Source organism: Helianthus annuus, chromosome 4 (genome assembly GCF_002127325.2).
Source record: "Helianthus annuus cultivar XRQ/B chromosome 4, HanXRQr2.0-SUNRISE, whole genome shotgun sequence".
NCBI classification, from domain to species: Eukaryota; Viridiplantae; Streptophyta; class Magnoliopsida; order Asterales; family Asteraceae; genus Helianthus; species Helianthus annuus.
The window spans coordinates 182,568,272-182,582,831 of NC_035436.2; the positions used below are offsets into that span (position 1 = coordinate 182,568,272).

General features: G+C 38.7%; 1 protein-coding gene across 1 annotated transcript; it reads left to right on the plus strand.

Moving 5' to 3' along the window:
• The first annotated feature begins 10,080 nt into the window (after window positions 1–10,080).
• LOC110933919 lies at window positions 10,081–12,672 on the plus strand. The gene has a single exon (XM_022177119.1). The coding sequence runs from the start codon at window positions 10,081–10,083 to the stop codon at window positions 12,670–12,672; it is 2,592 nt and encodes an 863-aa protein (XP_022032811.1).
• The last annotated feature ends 1,888 nt before the right edge of the window (window positions 12,673–14,560 follow it).

Consider the following 14,560-nt stretch of genomic DNA (forward strand, 5'->3'; position numbering starts at 1 on the left):
AAATCAAGAGGCGGAAACTAATGATTTGGTGCTATTTCAGTTGGATTCACTTAAATTTGCTGTTGTATTGATCAATAACACGAGTACACGTTCTGACAGCACTTCGGCAGCACTTCGTGGCTCACCGGAAGAATACACACACACCTATGTATTTAGGTTCGCTTGAAATGACCTCCTATATATAGCTGAGAAGGTTTCGCTTATACGGTCATGTCCGTATAAGCGAACCTACATCAATGACATATAAGCGGATCTAACATGTTCACATAAGCGAACTTATGACTCAATGACACATAAGCGAAACTATCTCTAACACACATTTCTTGGTTTTCGTGCCATGTCTAATCTATACAACACTAAGACTCGATGTAAGACATAGTCGACAGACGTAGTGCACCAACAGACTCCCCCTCGGATGTTGACGGAGTCTTCGATTGTCAACCTACAGTCTTTATCAGTCTTCAATCTTCCTCCTAAAAATTTATCATTGCAAGAATCCGCAAACTCTATCTTCATCATCAACAAACTCCTCTCTCTCGAATGTTGACATGGTGTCTTCAGACTTCCCCTCTCAATCTACTGGGATCGTAGTCTGGAATTCACAGCTTCATTATAAGATCGTGGACAGGCTTCCATCAGGTTCAAGACCGTTACCTGACTCTAATCTATCTCAGGATCATTACCTGGCATATATATACCTGCACAATCTCTACCCAAACATAAGTTTCTTCAAAGATTAACTCTTTTCAATCAATTTAGAAACTTTTGCAAGAATTTCCAGAAATAATTTTACATTCAAGATCTTTTACTGGCTCTTCTCAAGCAAACTTAACAACATCAAATACACTCTCCCAAACCTGTTCTTCATATTTAGCACTTTAAATTTCGAAAATCAACTTCTCAACACCAATTGTCAAAAATCTTTTTGAATTTTTCAAAAAAAAAAAAACAAAGTAACTAACACCACATGTAAAAAACACGAGAAAATGCAGAAATGAAATATTTACAGACAATATTTTTGTGAGTTCGTGCAAGAGGATCATATCAGTATCTGAGACATATCATCAACACTGTTAAGCTTGATTTCATTTTAAGCTCTAAACAATTTACCTAGATTGTCAGTATGTTTGTCCTCTTAAATTTTCACACAGATTTCAACTGTTTCGAGATACGCAATTAGTGTCTTAGATACTTAAACTTATCCGTGTGTCCCACTACTTGAATATACTCCCGTATCCAGATCCCAATATTCAGTCTTACAGGTGAGTATACCACAGCTGATATCTGTAAAGGGGTTATGTGCGAGGGCCGTGAGAGCTCAGGTCGATACTTCCGTATACGCATAGAGATGACGGCTTCGACTTTCGGTGTGTCCCCTTTAGAGGATCTTTTATTTACAATAGCAGCGACTATCAATTTTATTGTTTCATCAGCATGCTGAGGGCGAGCTTATATTTCAAAGCTTTTTGCAGAAAGCATTATCCGGGGACTAGGTCAGTATTTCCATACAGCAGAAGTCCCGGGATAATACCCCAGATATCACTGAGCATAAAGACCTAGTATCTCAGAATACGGGACCCTTCAAACAGGATTTCAGGGGTTACCTATATATCCAAGCAGTTTTGTTAACCCACAGAATAAGCAAGTTTGATTTTAGATTTATATCTCTTTACAGTTTACTAAATGTGCAAAAACCTACTAACACATCCACAGTAAGATTGTTTATCACATTTTGACTATCCATTTCTTTAGCGTGCTGTGATAGTCCACTGATGTACTATCATTTCCTCTTATATGCAACCAAAACTCATTTTTCAGTTTTATCATGTTTTTGGTTTTTTTTTTCAAATTTTCTGATGTTTTTGGATTTTCTAAAAAATTCTTACTCCCCCTAAAATTCAAATACATCTAACGAAAATTGAAAACAAACTATACAAAACATGACAACTGATATCGAAACACCTCAATTCTCCATCCGTTTGGCTTAAACAGTCAGAACTCCCCCTCACAACAAACTATTTTCCCATAATGATTTCAAAACACTCAAGTTTGTTTTAATCAGAATGGTTTTTCCGGAAAATAAGTTTGATGGGTTTGTCAATTAACAAATTCTGGGATATGTTTATCATATAGTCTTTCAACCACTTGTAGTAAAAATTCAAGTACAAATTAATGTCCTTGATTTACCATATGCAGATATACACAATCAAATCTTCAAACCTGATTTTCAATCAATTACCATCTGTTGGTTGAATTCTCAAAGTGTCGATTCCTACTCCTCGCTTACAAACCTGGGAGTTCCGGCAAGTCCTGCAAAAACTTCTCAAACACCTTATACAAACATGATAAAGAATGATGCCGATTCATGATCCACGATTACCAACTTGGGATCTCCGGCAAGTCAGGTTTTTATTCTTTGAAAAATATATCCACCCAAGCCTGACCTTCCTTGGGTGTAACAACAACTTCTTCATCTTTTCTTTCAACGGACTTGTGAACCCCTCTTTTGGCAGCATAAAATTCTTTAACACCTTTGGCCTTACCATTGACCATTTTGCCAAAAATGTGTTTCACATTTCCGTTGAAAGTCTTTTCAACATCAAATTTCTTCTTGTCAGAATAAAATTGATTTAAAATTTCAACCTTTCCAATTTTCTTCATAAAATTTTCAGCACGCAAAGGTGGAAAATTTTCGTCGTTCATAGTTGGAACTTTTCTTTCAACCTTTTTCTCAACACGTGGCTCCTCTGATTTTGTGGAATCAGATTCATCACCAGAATTATTACCTGAACCTTTCATAACCCATTTTTGATTTGGCACATTATCTTTTCTTTTAAAAGCACTCTTTGAACATTCTCCTTTCTCAAAAGTGGAATTTTCAAAGCCAGTAAACTTTCGGGTTGAAAGTTCAGTTTTCTCAACGACTTTCTCTTTCATTTTACCAGAGACTTCCTGTTTTGGCTTGAATGTCTTCGGACAATTCTTCACAACATGACCAACAGTTTTACACTGAAAACAGGTTCTCTTTTCAATCTTCTTTGGAACATCATTCTTCTTCAACTCTTCTTGCTTCTTGGCAAGGAATTCCTGATTTGTCTGCTTTCTAAATGATTGTTCTTTTTCAGCCTATGACGTTTTCGCTGAAACAAACATAGTTTTTGGTTTATACATTTTCCATTTTTATAGTTTTTCGGTGGAATAAAACCAAGACCTTTCTTTTTGAAATTACGATTATAGTTTGGTTTCTTTTGGAAACTATAACCACAATTCTAACCCATTTTCTTGTTAATTCTTTGTTGATTTCTTGAAGTGTATTGTTTAGGTTTTCCGGAAAGATGTAAGTCTTTTATTTCAGAAATATTAATTTCTGTTATTTTGAAAACCTTTTGAATCATTTCAAATCTAACACTTCTTATTGGAAAAGTATCATCAGAATATAATTTGTTAGAATCTTTTAAAGTATAAGCCACTTTGAATGATTCATCATTCAAATTAGATTTTGATAGCAAAAACTCTTTATCATAAACCCGTTTGTCCTTTTTGAATGTTGACTTTGACGCATTGGACCCTGACTTTGACTCGGGTTTGGACTCCATGTTTGACTCCTCACTATCATCTTTATCTAACACATGATCGACCACACTTTTTATCAACTTTGACTCATGATCAGTGTCGGATGACGTGTACGTGACATCAATATTTTCTGGCAAGTTATCCGATGGCCCAGACTCCCATTCTAAGTGTATTGCTTTTTCGACTCTCTCGGGATTTGGATTTCGAGGCGAATATCCATTTTCGACCGGGGGCGGACATCTATTGTAGACCACACTTGATTTCTTACCAGAAGTATTCACTTTTACTTCGTCTTTTGTCACAGATTTCTTTTCTTCGGACGTCTTCACTTCTTCAAACGTCTTCAAATTCTCCACAACCGGATAAATCCTGTCAACAACAAAAGTAGAACATGAGTAACTTTCTAATAATTTTCTAACTTTCTCAGTTTCTATCTTTTGTGTTGTTAACTCCAACTCCAGATCAGCGCATTTCTTTATATGAAAATTGGCATCATCAAGCTGTCTCAGATACGCTATAGTGTATTCATTGCCACAGCTTGTTCACCACTCGAATCAGTATACTTGTTAATTTCTCTGTTCATTGTTGTCACACCCCGACCACGTAAAACAACAAAACGTGGCGGAAACGTCGGGGAGTGTTGTAACAGAATCATTGTTTCATAACCATGGAATAAATTGTTTCATTTTATTAAATCAAGTGAGATGCAATGTCTTAGCAATAAAGAAACATAACATAATTAACTAGTCTTGCATCTTTTAATGTCACTAAGGCCTCGTCCATTCCTATGTGAGCATACACCAACATCATCATCATATAACACCAACTACTGTACCTGAAACACATGTGAAAATACGTCAGCATAAAAATGCCGGCGAGTACATAGGTTTTATGAAAAACAGAATTCATGACTTAGGTTTAAGAAAATGTTTAACCAAAAACTTGTCATAAATCCAGTTTAAGTGTTTGCTTTTATAAAACGTTTGAAAATTGATGATAGAGAGGTATAGTTAAAAAGAATGATGTAAGGTTAAGTGAATAACCAAGTAAAAAGGAGTTTGTATAAAACAAACTGTTTTGTAAAACAATGTGTTGTGAAAAATATGTTATTTGTGTAAAAATGTATAAGTCCAAATGAATGATTTAAATAACGCTACGCCATGTAATATAATACAAGCACTAATATATAGGAAGTACCAGCGGCGTATCCACCATGCTTGTATCACATTACACACGTCTCGTTACTCAAATCACTTACCCACATAAACCACCACTGTAAATTGCCCATGTCTAAACCGTTGTCAAATGTCAATCAAGTAATGTGTAAACAAAATGTCATGTATGGCAAGTGAAATATGTAATAACCAAACGATAGGTAAGAATGCACAAACAATGTACTAAGTATGCGACGGATGGACATACATAGCATGATACAAAGCATTAAATGTCTTGTAAAACGATGTACTAAGTATGCACACAATGGACATACATAGCATGTGATGTAAAATGTACTAAGTATGATGAACATACATAGCATGAAATGTTATGTAAAACGATGTACTAAGTATGCACACAATGGGCATACATAGCAAAAACATAATAAAATCATGTACTAATAGTGTACTAGTGAATCATAGCAAGTATATGATATAAAAGCATGAAATCATGAAAGTAACAAGTAGGCACATGTGTTTCACCCCAAAATGTTTGGAAAACAGTAAAAGAGGGGTCTATGTACTCACTTGAGGGTGCTTAGAAGTCTTGAACAACAACCAAGCAAAGCTAGAGGGATCACGGAATCAAACGGCACCCTATATAGATAACTACATAAATAAACCGGACCTAAATCGGGGGATTGGATAGTATGAGGTTTCGTAAACCAAATGAGTATTGGAACTCATATGATATGGTCTAACAAGGCCTACATACTAAAATGAAACCTATCCTAAGTGCTTTCGACCCATTATGATCCATTAAGGTAGCTTACGCTACTTTAACGCGTTGCACGCGTAAAACGCATTCGGAAAGCCTAACTAGTCCTATGACAAGTATTATATGCCTTAACATGTCGAATATTGTTGCTAAATCAGCTTAGATGTCAAAAATTAAGTTACATATGCTTAAAATGAATTTATGCGTAAAAAGGGCATTTGGGTAATTTACCTAAGGCATATAAACTACCTATCACACAACTACTTAAATGATGTGACCATAAGGTATAACCTTGGAAGGTTATTCCCTACACAACTATGGTCACCTAAAGTGTTTGGTCGGATCCTAATGATCGACCAAATGGGTCGGGCTCGAAAGTATAAGCGATTGATTAGATCGCTTACCTTTACGACCCTAAACAAGCACAAATCTAAAAGCGACGAGCTAAACATGTTAGAACATGTTTAGTAAAGTTAGAAAACAGGTTTGGTATCAAAACAAACGGTTTTGATACCCTAGAGTAGTTTGGTTACAAAATACGCGAGAAAACGCATTTTGGCCGAAACTACGACTCGTCACTGAGCCTAGATAACATGGTAATCAGTGGGTATAGTCACTAGGGACTATAACCATCGTGATTACGCTCACGTTATGAAGTTCAAACGAACTTCGCGTTGACCATAAACTGATCAATGCAGAAAGTCAAACACAGTTTGACTTTAACAATAGAAATGAATGAAAAGAACGAAGGAATACTTACAAAAGGTCCCCGCAAGCTTTGACCCGATTCACTCTCAGGTAGGAAGCAAATACTTCCACTTAGAGAGCAAGAATCAGATCAAATGTGAGGAATGCAAGTGAAAGCAAGTGGGTATTTATAGATTTTCAAGAGCTGTTAGGATCGTTTCTCGAAGATTGAGCTTTGATCTCATCCGTACAAGTGGGCACATGGTATTTGGATACCATGGGCTCTCAAAAACCATCAAAATTGGCCCATAGAATGATCAAAACCATGTCCAAAAACCCTGCAAACCAGCTGCTGTTTCAGAAACTGGTTTTTCTGTTACTGGGCATCTCAGGCGGCCCGCTTAAGATATGCACATGGGCTTACGCAGGCCGCATGGCTAAGTATTCAGAATTTGCAGTTTAGTCCCTGAACTTGTGAAATACGCATTTCGGCCCATTTTTGACACGTTTAAGCCCCGTTAACCCCATTTCAAGGCTCCAAAATGAAGTTAAAGTATAGGGAACTCAAAACATGCTCAAAAATATCTCGGATGTCGGTTCGTTTGGTCGTACGGTTGCGTTATTCGCTTAATTACGACGGGAGTCGTAACGAACGCAAAAACGATCCAAATTAAGCGACGAATGGAATTTTATCATGCCAAACACTAAAATAAAATATTTTAATGCTTACATAAATTTTTGGAAGTCCGGAAGTATTCAGAACGTAAAATATGCGCGAAAATGCAAACTTATGCACTTTTTGACGCTTTTAGTCCTTGAATGAGCATAAAGTTTATTTTTGCGCACCAAACACCTCAAAGCCTATTTCTAAGCTATGTAAAGAATATTTAGGGCATATTTAACTTATGATCAAGTTCCGGAAGGTCTGTTACAGTACAAATTGACATACTTTCGCAGTTTGTCGAATTTAGTCCCTGTAAGCGAATAAACTTGATTTCGGCATACCAAACCATCCAAAACTTATTTCTAAGTTATGTAAGGGTTATTTAAGGTATGTTAAGCCTATTTCACTGTTCCGGAGTGTTTGTTGCATTAAACTGGTTATATTTACGCATCAGATCGCGTATAACCTTCCAGAAAGCGATTTAAGGCCCAAAATCGAACAAGAATCAATATGTGCAAACGATACACATATTTATACAAATCTCAAATGTGAAATACAATATTTCATTGGTTTGGTATTTGTTTGATGGTTAAAGTGACACAGGTGTCACTGATAAGTGGTAAAATACACATATTTGTCCCGTGTAGATTGTATAATTTTTGTATAGTTTTTATTTGCTTTTATTTAGTTTTAGTATTATATTATATTCTTTTGTGTTCTGTCAGATCCTGGTGTAAATGGAGCAAAAACGAGTAATATGGAAATGACCAGCCAGTTGGGCAGAGTAGAATGCCAGTGACCGAAGTAAAGTCGCCACTATTTTCTGTGAGAGGGCCGAGCCCGCTATCTCTATGTTAGCCAATATATATTATTACTAGTAAAAGGGGCCGCCAAACAAAGACTTTAAGCCAACAGTGACGTAAATTTTATGGATATGGGCCTTTGAAGCACTTATATTAATTGTTTTGACAATTAATTAATACCTAATCAACCTTGGATTGGATTGGATCATATAGATGTAAACATTACTGGATGTGCGTAAAGGCTGATGTGCATGAAAGTGGGCCGCCATATTTGTTCTTTCCATCATATATCACGTGAAAGCCGGGGATGAAAAGGAATCTTTGGGAGGCGGCGATCAGAATGCTTGGGACGCAAGATAAGATATGTGAGATTAAATATATAAATGTAATATTTAATCTTGTAGCCTATATAATCATTTATATTATATTAGATCAAAATATATTTATTAACCTATTAATAATTAGTTGGTAATTGTTGATGGACCATATTACCCTTATTAACTAATTGGGTTTCCTCTTGGGTGTATAAATAAGGGGCTTATTAGAGAGTTAAAGGGTTACACAGTTACACACATTACACAATCACAACCCTCATTAACATCAAGAATTCGTGACTCTCTCCCCTAACCGAAATTACCCTACTTCGGTTTCATCACCATCATAATCTTACACCCTAAGGAGGAACCAGATCATCCTGACAATCATGTCAAACTCCATGGCTGCATCTCTGACTGGATTCTCTGCTGGCATGTCTGCTGTAACAGGTATTATTCATGTTTTCCATTATGTTTAAACAGAACTGATCCAACAAGATATTGAGCCATATATTCGAAAATATATATATACGAACACAGGATTGGACGAAAAGAAAAATATTCTTTCTTTGGAGGGTAATCGGAGACATCAACTGTAGACGTAATATAATCCAACAACAGACGGCAGCAACATCAAGGAGGAAGGCTGATTTGAAGGCTCGGGAAGTGCTCGGAAGCCAGGGAATCATCGTTGAAGTTCAAGAACACTCGGGATCGAAGAATTCGGGTTCTATACCTTCGTAATCTTCCGTGGATCGAAGAATTCGGGTTCTATACCTTCGTAATCTTCCGTTTTCGTTTGTTTCTCGTTATTTAGTGATGAATTCTGATTTGTGTATGATTGTGATGCTATTTGACAACATGATTATTGGCTAGACTTTTCGTACTACCTAGGTTATGACAATAGCATAATAAAGTTTGGATTTATATTCGGTTTTTGTCATGGTTGTGGGTCTTTCTTGCACTGTAAAAGCTATGGGAATTTAACTTGGTGCATATGCGTGCTTGTGATTGTTTGATTATTGTTTATTGCTTCGTTCGATTCTTGGTGACGGTCTTTATCACGGAACAGAGTCGGGCTAGGGTTTTAGGTTTTGGTGAGTGTCTATATCACATAATAAATCTCCAATCCTTTAGGGTGAAAATCACGTGAAGTAACCTTAGAAATAATATTCGGTAATTAAATAAAATCAAGTGTGCTGCTAAACATCGTCGCTGTGAGGCTCGAGGGTATTAATAGGTCTCGGTTTGGTTATAAGTCCTTAACATTCCATTGTCTATTAAACCAAGATTAAAACCCGTAGCTGCTTTAGACGTTCGCGCTGTAAGGTAGAGCGTCTTATATAGGCACTTTCAAGAAATCTAGAGGACTGTAAGGAAATCTAGAAAGCCGGTGAGCGTAACAGCCTAGGTAGTGCCACAAGAATCGCCTTGAGAGTGTTTGAGGGGCTTAGTGGTGTCTTAATAGGTTTAGCATTTAAAGATCCCGGTTCCACACCACAAAATCATCGAATAGAAATCCATTCTGAGTTTAGCTTGCATCTAGCCTAGGTAGTTCCTTCATCATCCTTGAGTTCAGTCTTCGTTCGAGTTCGTGTTTAGTTCGTCTAGTTATTTAATATTAATTTAATATTTTATTTAGGACTTTTAGAACCCCCCCCCCCCATCCAAATAAACAATTAGTTAAGTCGTGTCAGTCTAAGTCTAGATAGAGTCATTAGCGTAATCAGTAGAGTCTCTTGGGTTCGATACTCGGACTTCCTTAGGCTATACTACACCGATCGGTGCACTTGCCGGTTGTGTGGTTTAGGGTTTAGAGAGTCTTAGTTTTATAAATTTAAAACTTAGAGAGTCTAGAATTAGGGTAATTTTAGTTGTTTTTAATTAACCCATTTCAGCACATCAAGTTTTTGGCGCCGTTGACGGGGACTCTTTGGCGATTGCGTTGATTACTTTGTTTGGACTTGATTGACATTGTACGTGCTACGTGCTATTTGGTTGAGTCGTAGAAGTCTAGATTTATTTGTTTCCTTTTGTTTTAGTTTGTCGAGTCAGTTGTTAGTCTTCTTCTTCTTCTTCATCTCCACCCAATTCTTCATCACTCACTATGGCGAATCGCACCGTCTACGAGCAGGCGACCACTGGTTTCACCGGTGCGAATTCTCCCATCACCCTTCCGAACATCCCGAATGATAGGTCTTGGCGGATTCCTTCCTACATCATGACGGCCATCACCAATTCATGCCAGTTTCATGGACGTGACGACGAGGATGCACCCGCTCACATCAACCGCATCACTCGTCTTTGCAGCACCTTCTCCATTGAGGGGGTGAACCTCGATGCTCGATTTCTTCAGATCTTTCCATTCTCACTCGCTGGACGCGCAGCCGTCTGGTTCGATTCTCATCCCGCAGGCACTTTCACCACTTGGGCAGGTCTCCGTGATGCTTTCTTAGCCAAGTACTTTCCACCAGCCAAGGCGTCTCGCCTTCGTGACCAGATTCACTCATTTCATATGGAGCCGGATGAGCCGTATCACTTAGCTTGGGAGCGTTTTCAGACTCTGATATCCCGTTGTTCTCAGCATGGTTTGTCTGATTGGGCGTTAGTTGAAAAATTCTACAATGGTCTTATTCCTGAGATTAGAGCTCGTTTCGATACTTCAGCAGGAGGGCAACTTATGGGCAAGAAGACAGTAGCTGAGTGTAACGATTTGTTTCAAAGTTTTGCCCATTCTGACATGGATTACAGCACTACCAGCAGGACTTCCATTCCTGTTCGTACCTCCTCGGCCGGTCGAGGGGTAAACCAAGTTAGCTTGGATCCATCGGTAGCTGCTGCTATGATCGAGAGAGTCAGAGAGGAGTTGAGGCAAGAGATGAGGCGAGAGCTGAGTGAGATTAAGAAGAGAGTTGATAGGTGTGAGGTCTGTAGGGGAGGTCACGACACGCTCGATTGTCCCACTCTTACTCTAGAGCAGGTTGAGTTTATAGCTGGTCAGTCTAGGGGTCAATTTAGTAATAATAATAATCTTTTTAACTCCAGCTGGCAGGGTAGTGGTAGTAGTAGTGGATATCGCCCTTCTGGCGATCCCCCTGGTTTTCCATCGAGTCAGTATCAAAGTAGGGGGACTGATTTATATCAGAGTGGTCAGTATAGTGGTTCGAGTAGGCAGTTTGCTAGTGGGGGACCGACTCAGGAGAGTCAAGGCAGTGGAAAGGCTCCTGAGGTTAGTACGAACAGGTTGGAGGAGATGTTCGCCCAGATGATGACGCAGATTCAGGCGTTCATGAAAAATCAGGAGCAGACGAATAGAAACCACGAACTTCAGCTTAAAAATCAAGAGTCTACTCTTTTAGATCTTCAGAGGTCAGTAGGGGATATAGCTAGGCAGTTGAGAGAGTCCCCCTCTGGTCAGTTTTCAGGTACCACTCACCCGGTTAACCATTCTGTGAAAGCCATCACTACTCGTAGTGGGATGAGTCTAGGAGAGGTCGCGAGAGAGAGTGTTGAGTTAGAGAGTGACGCTGAGGTAGATGAGGAAATAGAGATGGAGGCCCCAGGTAAGGTGCAACATAGGCTAGACCCAGCAAGTACCGCACATACCGAGGAGCCTCAGGTTGAGAAGAAAGTAGAGAAGCAGCCGGTTAGGGCTAGGCCACCGCCAGTGATTGATTATTCCCGTCTTCCGTTTCCTGCCCGTGCTAAGCAGCAGCAATACGCTAGGGAATACGAGAAGTTTCTTACGATGTTCACCCAGCTAAAGGTGAATCTTCCGTTCATAGAGGCCCTGCGATCCATGCCCAAATACGCCAAGTTCCTTAAGGATTTTCTCAAGCGTAAGGATAAGATATGTGAGTGTTCTAGTACTCCATTGAATGGAGATTGTTCTGCAGTGATCTTGACTAAACTTCCTGAGAAACTCACTGATCCGGGCATATTCACGATCCCGTGTTTGTTTGGTGGTGATGTTCAAAACCACGCGTTGGCAGACCTTGGTGCTAGTATTAATTTGATGCCATATTCATTTTACGAAAACCTAGGCCTTGGTGATTTGAAGCCAACTCGAATGACCCTCTCGTTAGCGGATAAGTCAGTTAAGTATCCTCGTGGGATAGTGGAGAATTTGTTAGTGAAGGTGGACAGGTTTGTCTTTCCAGCGGATTTTGTAGTGCTAGATATGGAGGCCGATGAAAAAGTGCCGTTGATTTTAGGGCGCCCGTTCTTGAACACCGCTAAAGCGCTTACAGATGTCTTCTTAGGCACAATTACACTTAGAGCGGGCGACGAGTCGGTAGTTTTCAAGGTGAATACTACGAGAGGGTCGAGTGATCGAGTCGAAGCGATCGTGTTGTTGGAGGAGAGTGGGAAGGTTGAGAGTGCCGAGAAAGAGGTGGTGACTGAGCCGAGTGTGGAGAAGGTGTTAAAACCCAAGTGTGGGGATCCACCTGATAGGAGAGTTGAAGAGTTGGAAGAGAGGTTGATGAGGTTAGAATCTAGGATAGAGACACTGAGCAGGGCTCAGTGTGGGGATAGATTTCGATATGAAACATCTAGATTCAAACCGCCCGATGACGAGTTGAGAGATTGTGAGAGATATGAGGGAGTTTGGAGAAATGCGGGAAATGATAGGTTTGATAGTGCTGCAGCCCGTAGTAGTTGGTATGGAGGTGAGCTGTGCTTATATGATCCTCCATGAGTGCGTAGACAGTTGTGCACCATTTGTAGAGTTTGTATATTGAGTCTTTTATTTTGTATCATGAGTCTAAGTTAGTTCTATTGAGTGAGTCGTTTGTGTCGAGTCGGTTTTGCTTTGGTATTGCTTGTTTTTGTTTATGCAGGTTTGAATATGTACCACCCGTACTCAATCTCCATTCGGGTGATTTTGGAGTTGTTTATTCAAATTTCAGGCATTTATCAAGTATACCAGTTAGAGTCAAGCCGGTCGCGAATGAAATGCTATACGATCGAGCTTGATTGGACGAGAGTTTTGGAGCATCTGCGAATTAAACCAGCTAAGTCCTTTCCGATTTGCCCTTGGTCTTTTATTTCTTATTTATTTTTTTAGTTTTTTGAGTCGGTTTCCATCTTACATTGAGGGCAATGTAAAGTTTAAGTGTGGGGATGGGAACTATCGTTTAGTGTCTAGTTAGTAGAGTCTTGAGTCATAAAATAAAAAAAAATAATAAAAAAATCCAAAAAAAAAAATTGAAAAAATTAGAAAATGTCTTTTAAAATAAGAAGTTTGCAAAAATAAAAACGGAAAATGATAGAAAAGTCGAGTTTTTGTTCGGGTTCAAATAATAATAATATGAGATAATATAATTGAGCTTGTGTCTAGTTTGGGATGTGCGGGTAGGCTCGATTCAGTTCTGGGTTCCTTTGATCTTAAAATTACCTAATTGTTGGTCTACTAGTGGGTTCTCATCTAGGAAAAGTGGGAAATTGAAACCGCCAAAAATAACATAAGGGGCACCGTTATAAGTTAAAACCGTTAGAGTTTGTGGTCATGAAAAAAAAAGTGAGCTAGAAACTAAATGAAAGTAGCCACTTCTATGTAGTCTGAGCTGGGGATAGCGACTCTACAGCAAGATTACCGCTAGGGTGTGTGAAATCGACCGTGCAAAGCAATAAAAAGAAAAAAAAAATAATAAAGTACTGAAACTAAGTAGTCTGTAGTTGGGGATAGCGACTCTACAGCCGGACTGCCTCTTGTTTTGGGAAAGCACCGTCTAGACTCACGATGAAAAAAAAAAAGAAAAGAAAAAGAAAAAAAAATGAAAAAAAAGGAAAAAAAATTTGATTGTAAACTCTCTTGGTTTTGATATAAAACGGTTGGGAATTGGTCCAGTGATCGTTCCTTTTGTCCTATAAGTTTGAGGTGGGACTAGATGGACCTGCGATTCTTAGCGTGAGACCTTAGGTGGATTGACCGCACTTGAACTAAAATCGCATGATAAGGCCTTGGAACCGGGTTTGGGTTTAAGAGGACACGAATACTTGCAATCGTGGCTAACACAAGTTTCGATTTTAATAAGTAACTAAGCTTTTGTTCCCGGATGATTATTCCGTCTATGATTCCGTTTTGCATAATTCTTTTTCGGGGACAAAAAAAGGTTAAGTGTGGGGATATTTGATAAGTGGTAAAATACACATATTTGTCCCGTGTAGATTGTATAATTTTTGTATAGTTTTTATTTGCTTTTATTTAGTTTTAGTATTATATTATATTCTTTTGTGTTCTGTCAGATCCTGGTGTAAATGGAGCAAAAACGAGTAATATGGAAATGACCAGCCAGTTGAGCAGAGTAGAATGCCAGTGACCGAAGTAAAGTCGCCACTATTTTCTGTGAGAGGGCCGAGCCCGCTATCTCTATGTTAGCCAATATATATTATTACTAGTAAAAGGGGCCGCCAAACAAAGACTTTAAGCCAACAGTGACGTAAATTTTATGGATATGGGCCTTTGAAGCACTTATATTAATTGTTTTGACAATTAATTAATACCTAATCAACCTTGGATTGGATTGGATCATATAGATGTAAACATTACTGGATGTGCGTAAAGGCTGATGTGCATGAAAGTG